This window comes from Drosophila miranda, chromosome 3 (assembly GCF_003369915.1).
Source record: "Drosophila miranda strain MSH22 chromosome 3, D.miranda_PacBio2.1, whole genome shotgun sequence".
NCBI lineage: Eukaryota > Metazoa > Arthropoda > Insecta > Diptera > Drosophilidae > Drosophila > Drosophila miranda.
In genome coordinates this window covers 4471914-4487987 of record NC_046676.1, presented here as the reverse complement: position 1 = coordinate 4487987, position 16074 = coordinate 4471914, and the positions used below count along the sequence as shown (strand labels likewise).

Genomic DNA, 16074 nt, shown 5'->3' with positions numbered 1-16074 from the left:
CCCAAGGCAGAGATGCTCTTTATGACGAAACACCGTGTCCGTGATCGTGACTGTTGTAAAAATAAAACATCGATAGTATCTATAGTGCTATCGAGTTTTTCGCAGCCCTTCTGCTAACCAGCTGTGCCAATCAACGTTTTATTTGTTGTTCGCTAAAACCTTTTTTTTTTTAGACAAAATCCAATAAAAGTTGGTATTTAAAATAAACAGGTCAAGTAGAAAATTGATACATTAATCGGATGAAACTATGTGGGCAGGGCTGAGGGTTTTAACTAGCTTATAATATTTTATAATATAATTTTAGCGCAGCTCAGGTGAAAGATATCGTGGTGTTTTTTGAAGTTCAGAGGAAGATGGCAGGGATCTACAATCGTTAATATTTTCCGGCATTTTCCTCAAGTAGTTGAACTATTTAAATATAGGGGGCTTAAAGTGGGCTAAGTTCGGTTTTTCATCTGAGGGTCGCACACCCTGCAAATTTTATACTTTTCATAGTATTTTCTAGTATTTTCCATTATATTTTAAGACGCGTTATGGACTCACCCTCTTGTCGAATGCACCAATGTAGAAACCGTGTAGAAATGCCACTTAGAGCCATGTCCCAGGCCACATCGAATACTAATTCGTGATCAGCATCGAGTTCCTGCTCGTTTGCCATCAAAATCTCAATTTTTTCAAAAATGTCGGAAAAAAAAGCAGGATAACGGATGTTTTTCACACTGGCGCTTCCATGGGCCTTATATGAAAAAAAACGGGCAATATTTTTTGAAACATACACATCTCCCCTTCAGGTTTCGCCTTTGGTAATTACATAAAAACGTAGTTACTATGTAGCAAATGTGTAGTTACCGTGTAAAGAGATTAATTTAGTGGAAATTGCTGTTGACTGTTTTCGCTTAAACCTTATTTTATAAGCAATGCAATAAAGGTGAGAGCATAAGATTAGCCAGTCTTATAGGAAATTTATTCATCGATCGGATAAAAGTATGAGTTCAGAGTTGAGGCTCCCAACTAGCTAGTAATATACAACCGAACATCAAAAACGAGCAATATGATGCGAGTTGAGTACAAATAAATCGTCAGTATATTAACGGTATATATTGAGATTTGTGACGTAATTCGGTATATTTCTGATAAGTCCGCGATAAGTCCGCGGTCAACTGTCATCGGTTATTCTTTAATCAGCTGTGCCAACCAACGAAAAGAATTATCAATCCGGACGGTTCAAACGAAATCATTTTCGCGTTTGTTTGTTTGTTGTTTGTTTTCGCTGGCTGCGTGTACTTTGCTTTGCGGCGCGCAAGAACCATTGACTGCGGAAAAGGTCATTACGCGGATCAGACTCGGCGATTCACCGTGAGTTGCCGTTGTAGAAAAATCAATTCACTCGAGTGAGGAAAACAACACCATGACTGTGGGAACGTTTGATGCGTGGGATGCGGCCGTATTGATCAGCATTTTGATAATTTCGGCATTGATTGGCATCTATTATCGGTACACAGGGGGCAAGCAGAAGACCACAAAGGAATACCTGATGGCGGACAAGAGCATGACGACGTTCCCTGTGTCCTTCAGCCTGATGGCCAGCTTCATGTCCGCCATCTCCCTCATGGGCGTTTCAAATGAGTCGTATCAGTTTGGGACCATGTTTTGTGTGATAAATATCGCCTATTGGAGCAGCACGCCCATTGCCGCCTACATATTTCTGCCGGTCTTCTATCGCATGCAGACAACAAGTGTCTACGAGTACCTGGAGCGTCGGTTTGGCCAGGCCACCCGTCTGTGTGCCTCCTTAGCGTTCACAATTCAAATGGTCCTCTACATGGGGATAGCCCTGTATGCTCCGGCTCTGGCCTTGGAGGCTGTTACTGGCATTCCGCGGAGTACGGCCATATTGGTTATTGGACTGGTCTGCACCTTTTACTCGACGCTCGGAGGTCTGAAAGCGGTTCTGATCACGGATGTCTTTCAGTCGTTCCTTATGTTTGCCGCCATCTTTGCGGTGATAGCTGTTTCAGGAATAAAGGCTGGCGGCTTGGGCGCAATTTGGCAGGTGGCCGCGGAGCGTGGCCGACTCGAGATAACCGAATTTTCACTTGACCCAACGGTGCGACACACCTGGTGGTCCCTAATTATTGGCGGCATGGTCACCTATCTTTCGCTCTATGGCGTCAATCAGACCCAGGTCCAGCGGCTGTTAAGCGTCCACAACTTAAAGAGCGCGCAGTCGGCGCTCTGGTGGAATGTACCTATATTGGGCTTGCTCAGCTTCAGCACCATCTTCAGTGGACTGGCCATCTTCTACTACTACCGCGATTGTGACCCGCTGCTGGAGGGACGCATCAAGTCACGGGATCAGCTCATGCCGCTGTTCGCTGTGGACACCATGGGTAAGTTGTCTGGATATCCTCTGCAAATACACCTCTACATTTGATATATATTATTGCCTTAGGTCAATATCCCGGCCTGTGTGGACTCTTTGTCTCGGGAATATTCTCTGCTAGTCTTTCCAGTATTTCATCAGCGGTCACGTCTCTGTCGGCCGTTACCCTGGAGGACTACCTAAAGCCATTATACAAGGTCATTTTTAAACGGACTCTAATCGACTCCAAGTCCACGCTCCCCACCAAAGTTGTGGCTTTTATCTTTGGTCTGCTCTGCATTGGACTGGCGTTCGGGGCTGGCTCCCTTGGAGGTGTCCTACAAGCTTCGCTTACAATCTTTGGTGTGGTGGGAGGACCTCTGCTAGCTGTCTTTACGCTGGGAGTCTGCACAACGCGCAGTAATCAACGCGGCGTGCTCCTGGGCTTCTGGATCTCGATCATTTTCGCCTTTTTCATTGGATTTGGTGGACCCAAACCGAAACCCCAGACCCTGACGTTCAGTACCTCAGGATGTGGGAACACCACCAGTTTTGTCGCAGAAGACCTGCGCCTAGCCACAGAGAGCAGTCGGGTGGCCACTGAGCAGGAGTACTTATGGCTCTATCGACTCTCCTATCTGTGGTTCAGTGTCCTCGGATTTCTCATCGCTCTAGTCATTGGCTACAGCGCCAGCAGGGTCCTAACGTACTTGAAATGGGCGGACAACTCACAGATATATTTAGACAAGTACAGAAAACAGCTGGACTACGACCTCTTTGCTCCTCCACTGTCTCGTCGGTGGCGGCGCCAAGAGCAAGAACGGGCCCAGTCAATCCAGGACGAGATATTCACCAAGCTAACAGAGCAATAGTTCCAGCGATAGTTTTAGTAGAATTTAATGAAAAAAGAGGATTTTCCAGGAGGCGTCGCCTGGCACTCACCAACCGCTTTAGTCGTAGGTCTTTAGTCTAATATGATTGATGTCGTACCTAAAAGTGCATAACAATGTGACCTTTTCGTATACCTGTGTGAACAAAGCTTGAACGCAGATCGACCACTACAGAGTCTTCCATAGAAAAATAATTATATTAATAATTTTTAATTACAGTAGAACATATGTTCACGCCTACACACATATATACCTCTCGTTGGCATAACCAACAGATTGTTACATATTGAAACCATAGGGGTGTTCCTACTCACAGACTTTAAGCGCCGACAATAACTCATTTGAAATCCGACCAAGTGATGGCCGATCCTTTTTTTAATGCTAGGCACTGACAGTCACAATGCCTAACGTTAATGTTTTATCGACATACTTAATATTATTTATTGTTCAGTTACATATTATTAATATATTAAGAATAAGTTCAGGGTTTCTATATTCTACATACATGTATATTTTATAAGCCGAGAATAGCTAGATATCAGGGTTTTAAGAATGGTCTACAGTGAGCACTCCTATTAATAGTTATTGAAATGTTTTTTATGCGAGAAGCGTTCTCATAGCATCTCGTGCTGGGCAATTTTGTGACCTATTTACATATATGTATACATATACACAAACGTACAAAACTATACTATACAATACTATATACGAGTATGCGTGCTGTGACGCCACAAATTATTGAATAATACCATGTATTCGTATTAGTGAAAACTATTAAAATGAAGTGTTCAACGTTACGGAAATGGAAACTGTTTTTTCGAAAATCGCATTTCAGACTCTTCGAATCGAAGCACTTGGCGTACACCTAGAAATCCGGATTAGCAGAGTACCTCCTCCGATAAGCAAATTTGTTCTGCTATCAGCAGAGGTTGCGTGAGGCTTTCCCTCGGCTAGTGCTTTTCGGAGAGACTCTATTGATTGTCGGAATAAATGTCGTAACTCTTGTCCGCTTACCTTTGCAATTTGGCTGTTCTGTTGCGCCATGAAGGCACAAAGTCTAATTGACAGCATGGGCCAGCAAATTGTTTGGCAATTGGAGACGTCAAAGGTTCTCATGTGAATCAATTGATTTGCCTATAAACAAATTCCAATTGAAATATGTAGTCAATTGTCTACCGCCCTTCTCCTATGTGTATATGTGTGGATGTGTCTGATCGAGGGTTCAAAGTACCAATCGTCGTCTGACACACATTCAACCACCAAATTTCTAGAGAAAGAAGAACTCCAAGTGTAAGAAAAGAACAGCAACCGCCAAATGCAAACCCGTTTATCCAAAGTTCAGCTACCCCTGAGGTATGGAACCTAACAAATCAATAGATTAATATAAATTTACCTACATATTTTTAGAGCGGGGGCTTAGAGGGAGTTTCGATGATGACTCGGAGAACTTGTCTATTTGTGGCCCATTATTGTACCCGATACCCGTATTATATTGTGTTCATGGAAATGTCCAGACCTCTGATGGACATACCATAGATCACGTGATTGGCACGCTTTTATTAATTGCAGACTCCAGTCAGCTAGTCATTGAAAGCCGTTTTTTTGTCTTCTAAAACTGTAAGGCGCTTATAGCTAATATCAATGTTGAAAATATACTCATAAGATATTGCCAAGATATTGCATGATTCATACGAGTCAAACTGCTAGTTGTGGTTATTGGACAAAGTCCGAATATGTGTATATCCACGCTCAAACTTTAGGCCTTCTTAAACTTCGTTTTCTGAGTTTGGAGGGCCGTGGTGCCCGTAGCTTCAAATGGCAAGCGCATCATGTGATTTTTCAGCTTTTCCATCACTATGATCACATTGTGGCGGAAGTTTAGTAAAGCACCTTAAGGTTGCTTCAAGCAATTAAAAAAAATCAAATGCGACTACTCAGGGAAAAGATTGCGCCATATCGATTATCGATTTCCCGTTTCAGCTTTACTATTTACCTGATGCTGGTATATTTTGCCAATTTTATGAATCTATTCAATTTCATTTTCAACGTTTTATAGAAATCAATAAAAGCAAGTATTTAGAATAGGCCAGCTAAGTAGAAAAATTATTCATGAATCGTATAATATTATGTGGGCATGGCTAAATTTTGTATATAGCTAGTAATATTCCACGGAATATCAAAAACGAGGAATATGTAAAATAAATCTTGAATTCGTCAGTATATTTACGGTATATTTTTAAAATGAGACGGTATGTTTTAACAACAACAAACATTTGGCCCAAACGAATTTTCCAATCAGAAAATAAATATACATTTTTTGATCAGCAAATATGGCTCTGCGACGTTGTCACCTAAATCCGAAGAAAACCTTGTTCCTGCTATGTGATATACAGGAAAAGTTTCGGCTTGCCATGCCTCTTTTCGACAATATGATCAAGAATGTGGACAAGCTGGTAAGTTGACCTTTGACTAGGAACTGCTCTTATCTGCAAGGTTGTCGAGATTAACTAAGTTCCATTGCAGACCAAAGCCGGCAAGGTGCTAGATGTACCCTTGATCGTGACCGAACATTATCCCGAGAAGCTCGGCAAGACTGTGGCCCAACTAGATGTGAGCCACGCAAAGCTGGTCTCTAGTAAGACCCTCTTTAGTATGGTTACACCGGAGGTGAAGGCAGTTATCAAGGATATATTTAGCGGTAAGCCGGAAGATGTGGTCTTGTACGGCTTGGAGGTTGGTTTCTAGTCTAATTTAGTTAAACCTTGGACTTACACTCATTTCATTCGTGAAACAGTCTCATATTTGTGTGGAGCAGACCGCCATTGATCTCTTGGAGCAGAACATCAACGTGTACATAGTGGCGGACTGCTGCTCTTCTCGTCTAAACCAGGATCGGGACTTGGCCCTGGACCGATTGCGACAGGCAGGCTGTGTGATAACCACCAGTGAGAGCGTTATTTTTGATCTTGTGCGAGATAAGAACAATGCCCAATTCGATGCGATACGGAAACTAGTCAGCCAGACCTCGGTGGACATGGAACTGACGCGCACTGGTGCCGGGCTGCCGGTGGGCAGTGCAAAGTTGTGAGGCGTCTGTTTTGTTATCCTTTTTTAGTGGTGTCAAATGCATTTGTATATAAGAAGAAATTGTTATTTAAATGGGGTGGAAATACGACTCAAGCAGCCGCCCTTTTTCCTTTGATTATAAAGCACAAAAATGATAAGTTTTGCGTTGTAAACTTTTAATATTTGAACACGCCTACGGAGAGGAGATTCCGCGGAAAGCAGAACGCAATTGCACAAGAACGGCACTCTGGAATGCTCAGTGGTGACGAGGGCCATGTGGATTGGTTGGATGAGGATGAGCTGGCTGGGAATGAACCAACCGTGGCTGGGCATGAGGATGGGCAGGACGAGGCTCTTCCTTGTGCGGATGCGCATCGATGTAGGCCAAGGCCCTGAGAATTGCCTCTGGAGTGGGTGGTGGCGTGGGCAGGAGATCACCGTGCGGATGATAGCCATTCTCATCGGCCGTGTAGGACACCTTTACGGGCAGTCCTTCCTTTGAGGTGAAGTGATATTCACCATGGACCTGATGCTCGTCCCCAGCTTCTCCGGCACCAATGCCATTGGTTATGTCATAGCCGTAGGAGAACTTTCCATGTCCGTCCTCCTTCTTGTACTGCTTTTCAACATGGGCATGCGCATCGTCGTCGGTGGCGGTGCAAGCGGCAACCAGCAGGATGAAGGCCAGCTGGGATACAAAGAGTTGAGTGAATATACAGATGGGCTGAACTCTAGCATCCACTTACGTATTTGAACATTCTGAAAAAGTCTGTAAAAGCAAACTGTTGCTCAATGAAACAAGGCCTAAGGCTTATATACTTTCAATCGAATTCACATTATCCGTAATTTAAAATTCCTGTGTAACCAGTTGGGAGAGTGCTGTGCTGGCTAACTGGTGGCAGATCCACCCGTGAAGTCATAAATTAAATGGAGCAAAATGGTGCCAACGTTTAATTGCACTTGATAACAAACAGAAATTTCGTAAATATATAGTCAAGGTCATCATTTGATCTGTTGATCAGTTGATTTGGGGATGAAAGCCGGTGGCATCGGCGGTGTATGTCACGCGGATTTGCTTTCCGTCCTCCCCCAACAGAAAGTATTCGCCCTGTATTCCATTAACATTTCCTTTGGCCTTCACTGAGATGCCATTGCTGGTCTCGATCTCGTGCTGAAACTGTCCCGCTCCGTCCAGGTTCTGAAGATTCTGCGACTTGAGCAGCTCCGCATTACGATCGTCCTCACTGCAGCTAACCAGCACCACCGCCAGAGCAAAGATCAGAGTCTGTTGAATGCGAAATGTTAACTAAGATTTTTAAGCCACCTTTGACAGCTTCCACTCACATATTTCAGCATTTCTAGCATGAACCAAATAGATGTGAAACAATGGGCTAGTGGACAGCAGCCTTTTATACTGCGGCAAAGTTGTTTTAGCAAACGGGTTTGTTTCCATCGCATCTGCTAATGAATAAAGAACTTCGCTTTGTCTCATTCGAGTCTGTTGTTGTGTCTGGCGGTGACGGTCTCCCTCCCCCAACTAGAGATCAAATTAATAGTGGTTTGGTTGCCTTTTCTCAATGTTCAGCCCACCAGTGCTGGGGTGATTTTTAAAACAATTTATTCTAAATTAAAGATGTCTGGTTCGGTCTTTGAGCTGGATGCAAGTGCTTGTACATCTCCTTGTCTCCTAGTTGTCAGTTGACCAGAATTTTTCCAATTTGTCACACAAATTCACTTTCACCGCAAATCTAATATTTCACTCAATTAATTGCTAATATAAGCCACGTATTAGCTATGGTATTAGTTCTGGTACCACCGGGCTTCTGCTGAGCTTAATAATCGACGACCGAAAAATCACCCTTATCGAGTCATATATGTTGGAGACACAGATTTTAAGATTGTTTCCTGGCGAAATAATGGAAGACTGGAGGACAGGCATGGAGGCAATACTTTGCAACAGGTTCGAAGAGCATGCAGAGCTCTCACTCTCCCTCCTACTCTGGCGACTAAATAATAGTTTTTTTTTCTTTTCCAGAAGCCCGGTGGTGGTCGAAGCTGGTGAAGAGACACCCATGCAAGGCGTGGGAGGAGATAGCCTTGGAGATGGGAAACGAATCGAGCGAAACTAAATTACTTCCCCCTCCCGTTTAATCCCATCCCACAGTAGGTGAATGAAAGGAACGGTGGCGTTCAGTAAGGAAGTCCTTCGTCCGCTGTCACGTGATGCGAATGAGTTTAAATCCTTTTCGCTCATTCAATTTCAAAAAAATTCTTTTTGGCGCTTAAGTTTGGTGGGACATTTTTGGGATTTTCTCTGATGGGATTTTTTCTCGCCACAATGTCCCTTTTCAGCTCAACAATGTCCCTACATATACTCACTTACGTTTTCTTACGTCCTATGTTGCTGGCAACACTCGAGAAATCGAGCAGCATTGTTCCTCAACATGTCTAAAACATCAATTTGAGATAATTTCTTTATTAATTACGTTTTAAATAAGTTTCTTCATATTATATTAACGAAATAGGGTATACCTATGCCCAAACCACGGTTGACGTGACATTTCATACTCAATTACGTTGCCACTGTTTTTTGTTGACCGTTTTTGTTTAGTCAAAATACAATAAATGGGAGTACTTAAAGCTAGCCAGTCTTGTAGAAAAGTTATTCATCAATGGGCAAAAATTATATGGGCAGAGCTAAAGGTTTTAGTTAGTCAGAATTATTCAACGGAATATCAAAATTGAGCAATAGTAACGATTTTTCTCTTAAGTTTTATTACGTCTTATTTGTTTGACCTTCTTCGCTAAAAACCTCTTTTTACGCAAAATGCAATAAAAGCAAGTGTTTAAAATAAGCCAGTCAAGTAGAAATTACATTCATTCAAAACTATGTGGGCATGGCTAAATGTTATACCTAGCTAGTAATATTCCACGGAATATCAAAAACGAGGAATATGATGGAACTTGCATAATTCGTCAGTATATTTACGGTTTAAGAAAACGGACACCAATTTTTGAAACGTACACATTTCCCCTTGAGGTGTCGCTTTTAGTATTTACATACTAATGTAGTTAATATGTAGCAATTTGTAGTTAGCGCGTAGTTGTCGTGTACAGAAATTAATCTAGTGAAAATCAGCTGTTGTCTCTGGGTATTGAAATTTAAATATTCACATTTAATATCAATTAAACCGATCCTTTCAGACAAATAAAACAGAGGAAAGGAGATAAACTTCGCCATGGTCATAACCAACAACACAACGCTGCCAGAGGAGGCTGAGCTCAATGTTCAGGAGCTGAATCTTTCTTCAGCGGCTATGCGTGCGGGTGCCTTCCACTTAGGCAAGCAATGCGAGCAGGAAAATAATGTTAGTGCATTCATTTTACTTCAGATTAATTGTATATATGAGTCTATAGCTGCTGTGCAACGAAAACATAAATTAAGATCGGTCTGGACACCAAAATTGGTCCGCTTCAGTTATATAACCTAACCTCAAAACCCCACCGTTCTGGGTTTGTTTACGTTTAATTCCCATGTAATTTCAGGAGTTTATGTTGTGCAGGCAAGAGCTGGACGATCCGCGTGCCTGCTTGGGGGAGGGAAAGGCCGTCACCAGTTGCGCCCTGAACTTCTTCCGCAAGGTGAAGAAGACCTGCCATGAGGAGTTTATGCAGTACGCCACTTGCCTGGACAAGAGCAGTGGTACAATGGCATTTGCACAGTGAGTTAAAGGTCTTCTTAGTATCAAAAGATTCTCATCATTCGCTATTTTAGATGCCGCAAGACCCAAGGTGTGTTTGACAAGTGTGTTAAGGATAACTTTGACTGGGAGCGCCCTTCTTATGGCTACTTTTCCAGGGCCAAGGTAAGTTAATCGTCAAAATCATGTTTATTAAATGTAACACATTAAATTATATTACCCAGGTCATTCAATCTGCACGCGAGGCTCCCAAGAAGGAGGAGATCAAATCGTATCCGGATGCCACCCCCGGCTTGCCCGAAGATTACCCCAAGCCTCCAGCCAAGTACGGCTCTCGCTTCCACTGGCTGGAGTAGACAGCTGCTATTGTATAGTGAAATTGAAAGCGATCATCTTAACATAAACTATTGTTTCCATTAGTACTTCAATGATTTTATTTTATTTTATCGCAATTTCGTTCTCGACAGAGTTTGCTTAATCGTCTTCATTATATCCAAGTACTGATTATTGAGGCAGCAGCCGCAGTAGCTCACTGGTAAGCAAGCACTTCCCTCGATGCGTCGATGTAGTGGCATATTTTGATAGAACACCCATGATATGTTCTCCTCGCCGAGCACCAACATGATCTTGTCGAAGCGACAGCCCGCCACCTTGAAGAGATCCACGTCCCCGGTGATAATGCGCCACTCGGAGTAGCGCAGATTAACACCAGGTGGAAGTTTCGAATGTTCTCTTTGCATTACATGCTCGAACCAATCACGGACTTGTACAACTGACCCTGTTGGAGGGTGTTTTCTAATTTGATAGCTGATGCGTGGATATAAAGGATGGCTGTTGATTGGAATTTCTAATGATTTCGCAATACTTGGAATCTATGTTGGGTACTTACATATATGGCACATACGACAGGCGAACTAAAACGAATTCAACTTTTTCACGCGGAGCCATCTTAGTAATATGTGTATTCGATTTAGAGCGCTTGAAACGCTTCACAGACACTGCTAGGCAATACTGAAGAACAGACATTGTCTTCCAGTTATATATACCACATCTAACAGGTAGAATCTTTCACTTGCAGGGCCTATATGGCAGATGTTTATACGGAAAATTTCCCCATTTACCTGAGAGACACCTGGGTTGGGTTTCTCATTTACATTTTTATTGCTACCGTTTTCCTTAGCCTAGACAGGATGAAGCTTATTCTGCGTACCACTTTGTGCGCTTAGGTATCTTAATTTTACCACCCAAGATACCCTTAACACCACCGCCATCCTGGTTGCCAGTAATCATTTTCTTATACTTATCAATTAGGGGCTTCAGGTCATCAATCTCCTTTTTGCGTCCCTGCTTGGGCCGATTATCAGCCTTTCGCTCCGCCAGGTGGGTTTCTCGTATCTTTTTGTTCTTGGTCTTGCGTTTCTCGGTTTTCACGCGCTTCATGTGCTCCTGGGCTTGTTCCATGATCTTTTTCTTGGAGCGCATACGCAACGCAGTTCCCGGTTTGGCGGCCGCCCCCACAAAGTCTTGGTCATCGGTGAGCTGTTGTTCCTCCTTCTCCTTACCCTCAGTTCTAGCCGCTCGCGTGGCCTCCAGTTTCTTGATGTGCTTTTGCAGTTTCGTTTTGTTGTCCGATTGGGGAGGCTTTTCTTTGGTCTGCTGACCGTTCCGCTGCTGCTGACGACGCTCTTTCTTCTGCTGCAGTTTTGTCTGATAGGTGGGATTATTCTGTTTGGACCGCTCGTCGCGTTTTTCTTTGATTTTGTGAACCGCACGATCCTCTATACTGAAAGCTACAATGGGCCGCTGCAAGATTGAAAGAAATCGTTCGATTATAATCCTTGCTTTTGGGAGGAAAATATTTACATGTTGGGCGCCAAATATGTTCGGGTTGTTGTTCAGTTTACGCAGTGCAGCCAATGCTCTTTGATGCGTCTCAAAGGAGATGAAACCAAAGCCCTTGGACTTGCCATGTGGATGCTCTGGAGTGATTTTGTGCTCACGCATTACTCGACATTCATGAGGGCGAAAGCCTGTGTAGGTTTGAGCCATTTGCTTCAACTTTTCGTCGTCATAGTTATAGGGAAGATTGTGTATGGACAAACGATTCCGCGAAACAAATCTGCAAGAATGGGGAAAGGTGGAAACAGATCTGATCAGGAAGAGAAACAGCAAGTCTTACCGATTTAAGTTCTTTAACACTTGAGTCTTCATCTGCTCCAACTCATGGCGCTTCGTCATGTCCGAAGCAGTAACACCATCGGCAGCCTTAGATCCAGACATGATGAGGCCTTCTCTGGCCAGATACAAATTTCTCGAATCCTTTCCAGTGTCATCATCCTTGCTTTCCCGTGACTGCTTCGACTTCAATTCATCTCTGCTAAGAGCTGGATGTGGATCCAGCACTTCATCCATCAGCGTGAACTCAGTCCCTGCCTGCAGGCATAGATCTGCGGATTCTTTAGCCTTGAATTTAACAAACGCTGTGCCCCGGGAGTGACCGGAAACAGCCTCCCGATTGATAATGGCATAGTTGACCAGGCCAAATTTACGGCACACCTTTCGCAGGTCTGCGTCGTCGGCATCGAATGGGACATTCTTGATGAAAACTGTGCAACCTTCTTGGACATCGTTGGATATAACTTTTTCCTTTTTAATATTTTCTATGCCCAGTTTATCTTTGTCTTCTTTTTGATCTTTGTCATCGTCACTGTCATCTTCATCGTCATCTCCATCGGACCCTTCACTATCTTCTTCACCTTCATTTGAGGCGGAGTCCGATGCTTCTTCAGCATCTTCACTTCCATCCTTACTGGCGGCATGTTCGCTAGTTTCCACCATGGGCTCCTCTCCGCTTTCATCTTTAATTTCCACCTTTGGCTTCTTCTCTTCCGGCTCCTCATCCTTGGGGCTCTTGGCCGAATACTCATTTTTGCCCAACGCCCAGTCCACAAATATTTTTCTTCCCTGCAGATCTTTTCCGTTGGTTTTCAGTATAGCCTTTGTGGCCTGGTTTATGGTCTCGTATTGGACAAAGGCACAGCCGACCAGCTTGCCGTCGCCTCTTTTTAATATGTTTACATCCTCCAGCGTCCCCCATTTGGAGAAGTATTCCCGAAGTGAGGCATCCGTGGACTTGTAGCTAATGTTTCGAACAATGAGACGAGCACGCTTCTTCTGCCTCCGTTCCTTCTCTTCCTTCAGGCGCTGTGTATTGAATGGATTGCGACGTTTTTTGGACTTATCCTCGCCTGCTTCTCTTGTAGATTCATCCGTGGTATCCTTGATAGGTTTCATTTTTTTTAGCTCCATTTGCGCTGCACGTGGAACTGTTGTTGTGGTATCGAATCAAAGTATCGATGCTTTTGATTCTAGGACGTTGACCAGCACTACACTTTTCATCAGTACTGCTAACATTTTAGAGGAAAAACAGCTGAGTTTTCAAAAAGAAATAGCTTAAAAATTGGTATACTTTTTAAGCTGAAAAATTATTCGTAATTTATACAAATAAATACATTTATTCATTAAGTTTCCATTGTTTAATCTAAATGCTTTGAAACATTTGTTCAGGCTAATATGTTGTGGCTATACACATCAGATACATACTTTTGGAGTGCAAGTTCTGCACAGTTATTGAACAAAATATCAAACCATAACTAACTTTATAGATTTTCAATAGCACGATTTCTATCTAATAGCTTTTTTTTAATTTTTCGAGCGGTCAAACTTTATACAGCCAGAACCAGCTATAAAATAATGCAACACTGTATTAATCAAAAAATATCGATATTATTCAAAGGGTTCAGAGCTACTCGAATTGCTTAAAAACCGTTTAGTTTGATTAATGTAAAAATCATGTAGAAGTTTCATCTTTAAGACCTTTTTTGCTTTAAAAATAATGCAATGAAACTACAATTTTTCAAAATATTTAATCTTATGGATTATTTATTGATTTAAAGCTATTTGCTTAGTAAAATGCTTTTTCAACGTTAATTCTCAAACAAAGGGAACAGAAAAGACATATATATTTACGTACATACATATGTGATTGTGAATATCCCACAAAGAAGGTCTTGTCTCCAGCTTACCTTGTCAGCAGCCTCTACTGATTTTTCAGTTGTCCATCGGCTCTGAACGCGATCGTTTGTTGATCTACCTGATCTGCTTAATTGTTTCCGAATGTCTGATCCCAAGCCCATTCTGTACTACGACGATCGCAGCCCGCCGGTACGCAGTTGTTTGATTCTCATTAGGCTGTTGGCCATTGACGTCGAGCTCCGTTTCGTGGATCTCTTCAAGGGAGCTCAATTCGAGAAAGCGTTCTTATCCGTAAAAGAAAACATTTTTGTGTAGTTATGTAGGTTCGATAATGATCTTCTGATCCACAGGTGAATCCCCAGCACTCTGTTCCTGTACTGGTCCACGACGAACTTGTGCTGACCGACAGCCATGCCATACTCATCCATCTGGCTGAAAAGTTCGATGTCGCTGGCACACTCTGGCCCAAGGAGCACGATGCCCGCATTCAGGTGCTAAATCGGATGCTCTTCGAATGTTCATTCCTATTCCGCCGTGATAGTGATTTCATGGTGCGTTTTGGACCAAGCTCAAGCGTTTCGTTCCGCTCTCATCCATTATTGCTTACAGTCGGAAATTGTTCGCAGGGGATTCGCCAATGTGGATGTGGCCCATCACGAACGGAAGCTGACCGAGGCCTACGGCATCATGGAGCAGTATCTGGAAAGGCACGACTATATGGCTGGCGACCAGGTAACCGCAGCACTTAATGCGATTCTTTGCGTTTGCAGTGATTCGATTAAGAGTAGAGTTTCAACGTTGTTGTTATTGGTTTTCCAGCTGACACTCGCTGATATATCCATTGTGACCACATTGAGCACGGTGAATCTCATGTTTCGCCTGTCGCATTGGCCACGGCTGGAGCGCTGGTTTGCCGCAATGCAGCAACTGGACGCCTATGCGGCGAACTGCACGGGATTGGAAAAGCTGCGTCAGACCATTCAGCGGATCGGCGACTTCCAGTTCCCCGCCTCCGTCTCCCACACAGCTGTGGACTAGAAATTAATGACCATTAAACCTCCTGTTTAAACTGCCCCAAGGCAGGGTGTAATTCGATGTTTGTTCTGCTGGTGAAGGGGATAGGATATGTTCCGCTGGTTTCAAAGTAATTTCGTGGGCGACCATCGCATTGGAGTGCAGGTTGGCGGAGCGTGTTGACCTACCACTGGATCCGGCGGCAGATTGTACTTCAAATGTTTGGCAAATATTTGGTAACGTGGCTCTGGGTCTGACGTACTAATGACAGCATGTCAGGCCTAATAGCCGTATCGAGTGCACCTAAATTGAGAAGGGTAATCCTTTGACTGCGAGGCGCTAATTGCTCTCTACGGTTCCCCAGTTCTGAGTGCCCCCACATGTAATTCGATGCCGTGGACACCCAGCTTAAACAAAAAGTTTGGCCACGCATTTCCAGATGTCTTTTCAGTCCCTCCCAGCTTCGCGGCCACGTTATGGGTACGTGCACCTGGTCGCTGCCTTTTTTCCTCAGGTTGCAGCTTTGGTTTGACTTTTCGCTGTCATCTGTCGGGCGAGTGGAGCAACTTCAGCGTGGATTGCAATTGCTTTTTGCGGCACGCGCAGCAAACTTTTCGCCCTGCAAGTTTTCAATTTTCTTCAACGTTTTCCCAGCATTTATGTGCTCTGCCCTTTACGTTGACAGTGTACACGGTACAGTCTTGAACAGATTTTCTGGTGGTGTAATGTTTTAGCCTTTTGCTATTGGACCCCAAAGCACATCCGCTTGGATTCGCTCTACTCTGACAGGGAGTACAGCAACTATAGTCTTTAATATGCATCAATTTGCAAGTCATATGAGATACGATTAAATACATACATAGCTGAATCTGCTACTGAAATAAAATTAATTTTTTCCCTTTCCGATACGAATCTCTATACGTACAAATTTGTTTGGAGTGGGCAAGGGGAACTCGCACGTCGACTCGGGAAAACTGTGTTTCTGTGAATATTTTTTACGATTTGC

The 16074-nt window shown here is 43.4% G+C and overlaps 8 protein-coding genes across 8 annotated transcripts; 4 read left to right on the top strand and 4 right to left on the bottom strand.

The window, feature by feature from the left end:
• The first annotated feature begins 1166 nt into the window (after positions 1-1166).
• On the top strand, positions 1167-4055 carry LOC108160416 (putative sodium-dependent multivitamin transporter). The gene is made up of 2 exons (XM_017294412.2): positions 1167-2390; positions 2453-4055. Exons 1-2 carry the CDS (start codon positions 1409-1411, stop codon positions 3232-3234), a joined length of 1764 nt encoding a protein of 587 aa, XP_017149901.1. The 5' UTR covers positions 1167-1408; the 3' UTR covers positions 3235-4055.
• Positions 4056-5582: 1527 nt separating this feature from the next.
• On the top strand, positions 5583-6476 carry LOC108160789 (isochorismatase domain-containing protein 1). Its single transcript, XM_017294996.2, has 3 exons — positions 5583-5705; positions 5776-5985; positions 6047-6476. Exons 1-3 carry the CDS (start codon positions 5583-5585, stop codon positions 6338-6340), a joined length of 627 nt encoding a protein of 208 aa, XP_017150485.1. The 3' UTR covers positions 6341-6476.
• Position 6477: 1 nt separating this feature from the next.
• Positions 6478-7168, bottom strand: LOC108160790 (larval cuticle protein 4-like). Its single transcript, XM_017294997.1, has 2 exons — positions 7065-7168; positions 6478-7006 (listed from the first exon to the last, which is right to left on the bottom strand). The coding sequence occupies exons 1-2, from the start codon at positions 7074-7076 to the stop codon at positions 6575-6577; spliced, it is 444 nt and encodes a 147-aa protein (XP_017150486.1). The 5' UTR covers positions 7077-7168; the 3' UTR covers positions 6478-6574.
• Positions 7169-7241: 73 nt separating this feature from the next.
• On the bottom strand, positions 7242-7772 carry LOC108160791 (pupal cuticle protein Edg-78E). Its single transcript, XM_017294998.2, has 2 exons — positions 7663-7772; positions 7242-7603 (listed from the first exon to the last, which is right to left on the bottom strand). Exons 1-2 carry the CDS (start codon positions 7681-7683, stop codon positions 7337-7339), a joined length of 288 nt encoding a protein of 95 aa, XP_017150487.1. The 5' UTR covers positions 7684-7772; the 3' UTR covers positions 7242-7336.
• Positions 7773-9375: 1603 nt separating this feature from the next.
• LOC108160021 (NADH dehydrogenase [ubiquinone] 1 alpha subcomplex subunit 8) lies at positions 9376-10447 on the top strand. Its single transcript, XM_017293757.2, has 5 exons — positions 9376-9470; positions 9523-9686; positions 9865-10040; positions 10094-10184; positions 10244-10447. Exons 2-5 carry the CDS (start codon positions 9558-9560, stop codon positions 10373-10375), a joined length of 528 nt encoding a protein of 175 aa, XP_017149246.1. The 5' UTR covers positions 9376-9470; positions 9523-9557; the 3' UTR covers positions 10376-10447.
• On the bottom strand, positions 10443-11141 carry LOC117188019. The gene is made up of 2 exons (XM_033391153.1): positions 10909-11141; positions 10443-10850 (listed from the first exon to the last, which is right to left on the bottom strand). Exons 1-2 carry the CDS (start codon positions 11043-11045, stop codon positions 10463-10465), a joined length of 525 nt encoding a protein of 174 aa, XP_033247044.1. The 5' UTR covers positions 11046-11141; the 3' UTR covers positions 10443-10462.
• LOC108160019 (RNA-binding protein 28) lies at positions 11136-13385 on the bottom strand. The gene is made up of 3 exons (XM_017293754.2): positions 12199-13385; positions 11883-12138; positions 11136-11822 (listed from the first exon to the last, which is right to left on the bottom strand). The coding sequence occupies exons 1-3, from the start codon at positions 13326-13328 to the stop codon at positions 11217-11219; spliced, it is 1992 nt and encodes a 663-aa protein (XP_017149243.1). The 5' UTR covers positions 13329-13385; the 3' UTR covers positions 11136-11216.
• A 735-nt stretch (positions 13386-14120) lies between these two features.
• Positions 14121-15144, top strand: LOC108160020 (glutathione S-transferase E14). The gene is made up of 4 exons (XM_017293755.2): positions 14121-14345; positions 14405-14605; positions 14664-14786; positions 14874-15144. The coding sequence occupies exons 1-4, from the start codon at positions 14196-14198 to the stop codon at positions 15090-15092; spliced, it is 693 nt and encodes a 230-aa protein (XP_017149244.1). The 5' UTR covers positions 14121-14195; the 3' UTR covers positions 15093-15144.
• Positions 15145-16074: the final 930 nt, after the last annotated feature.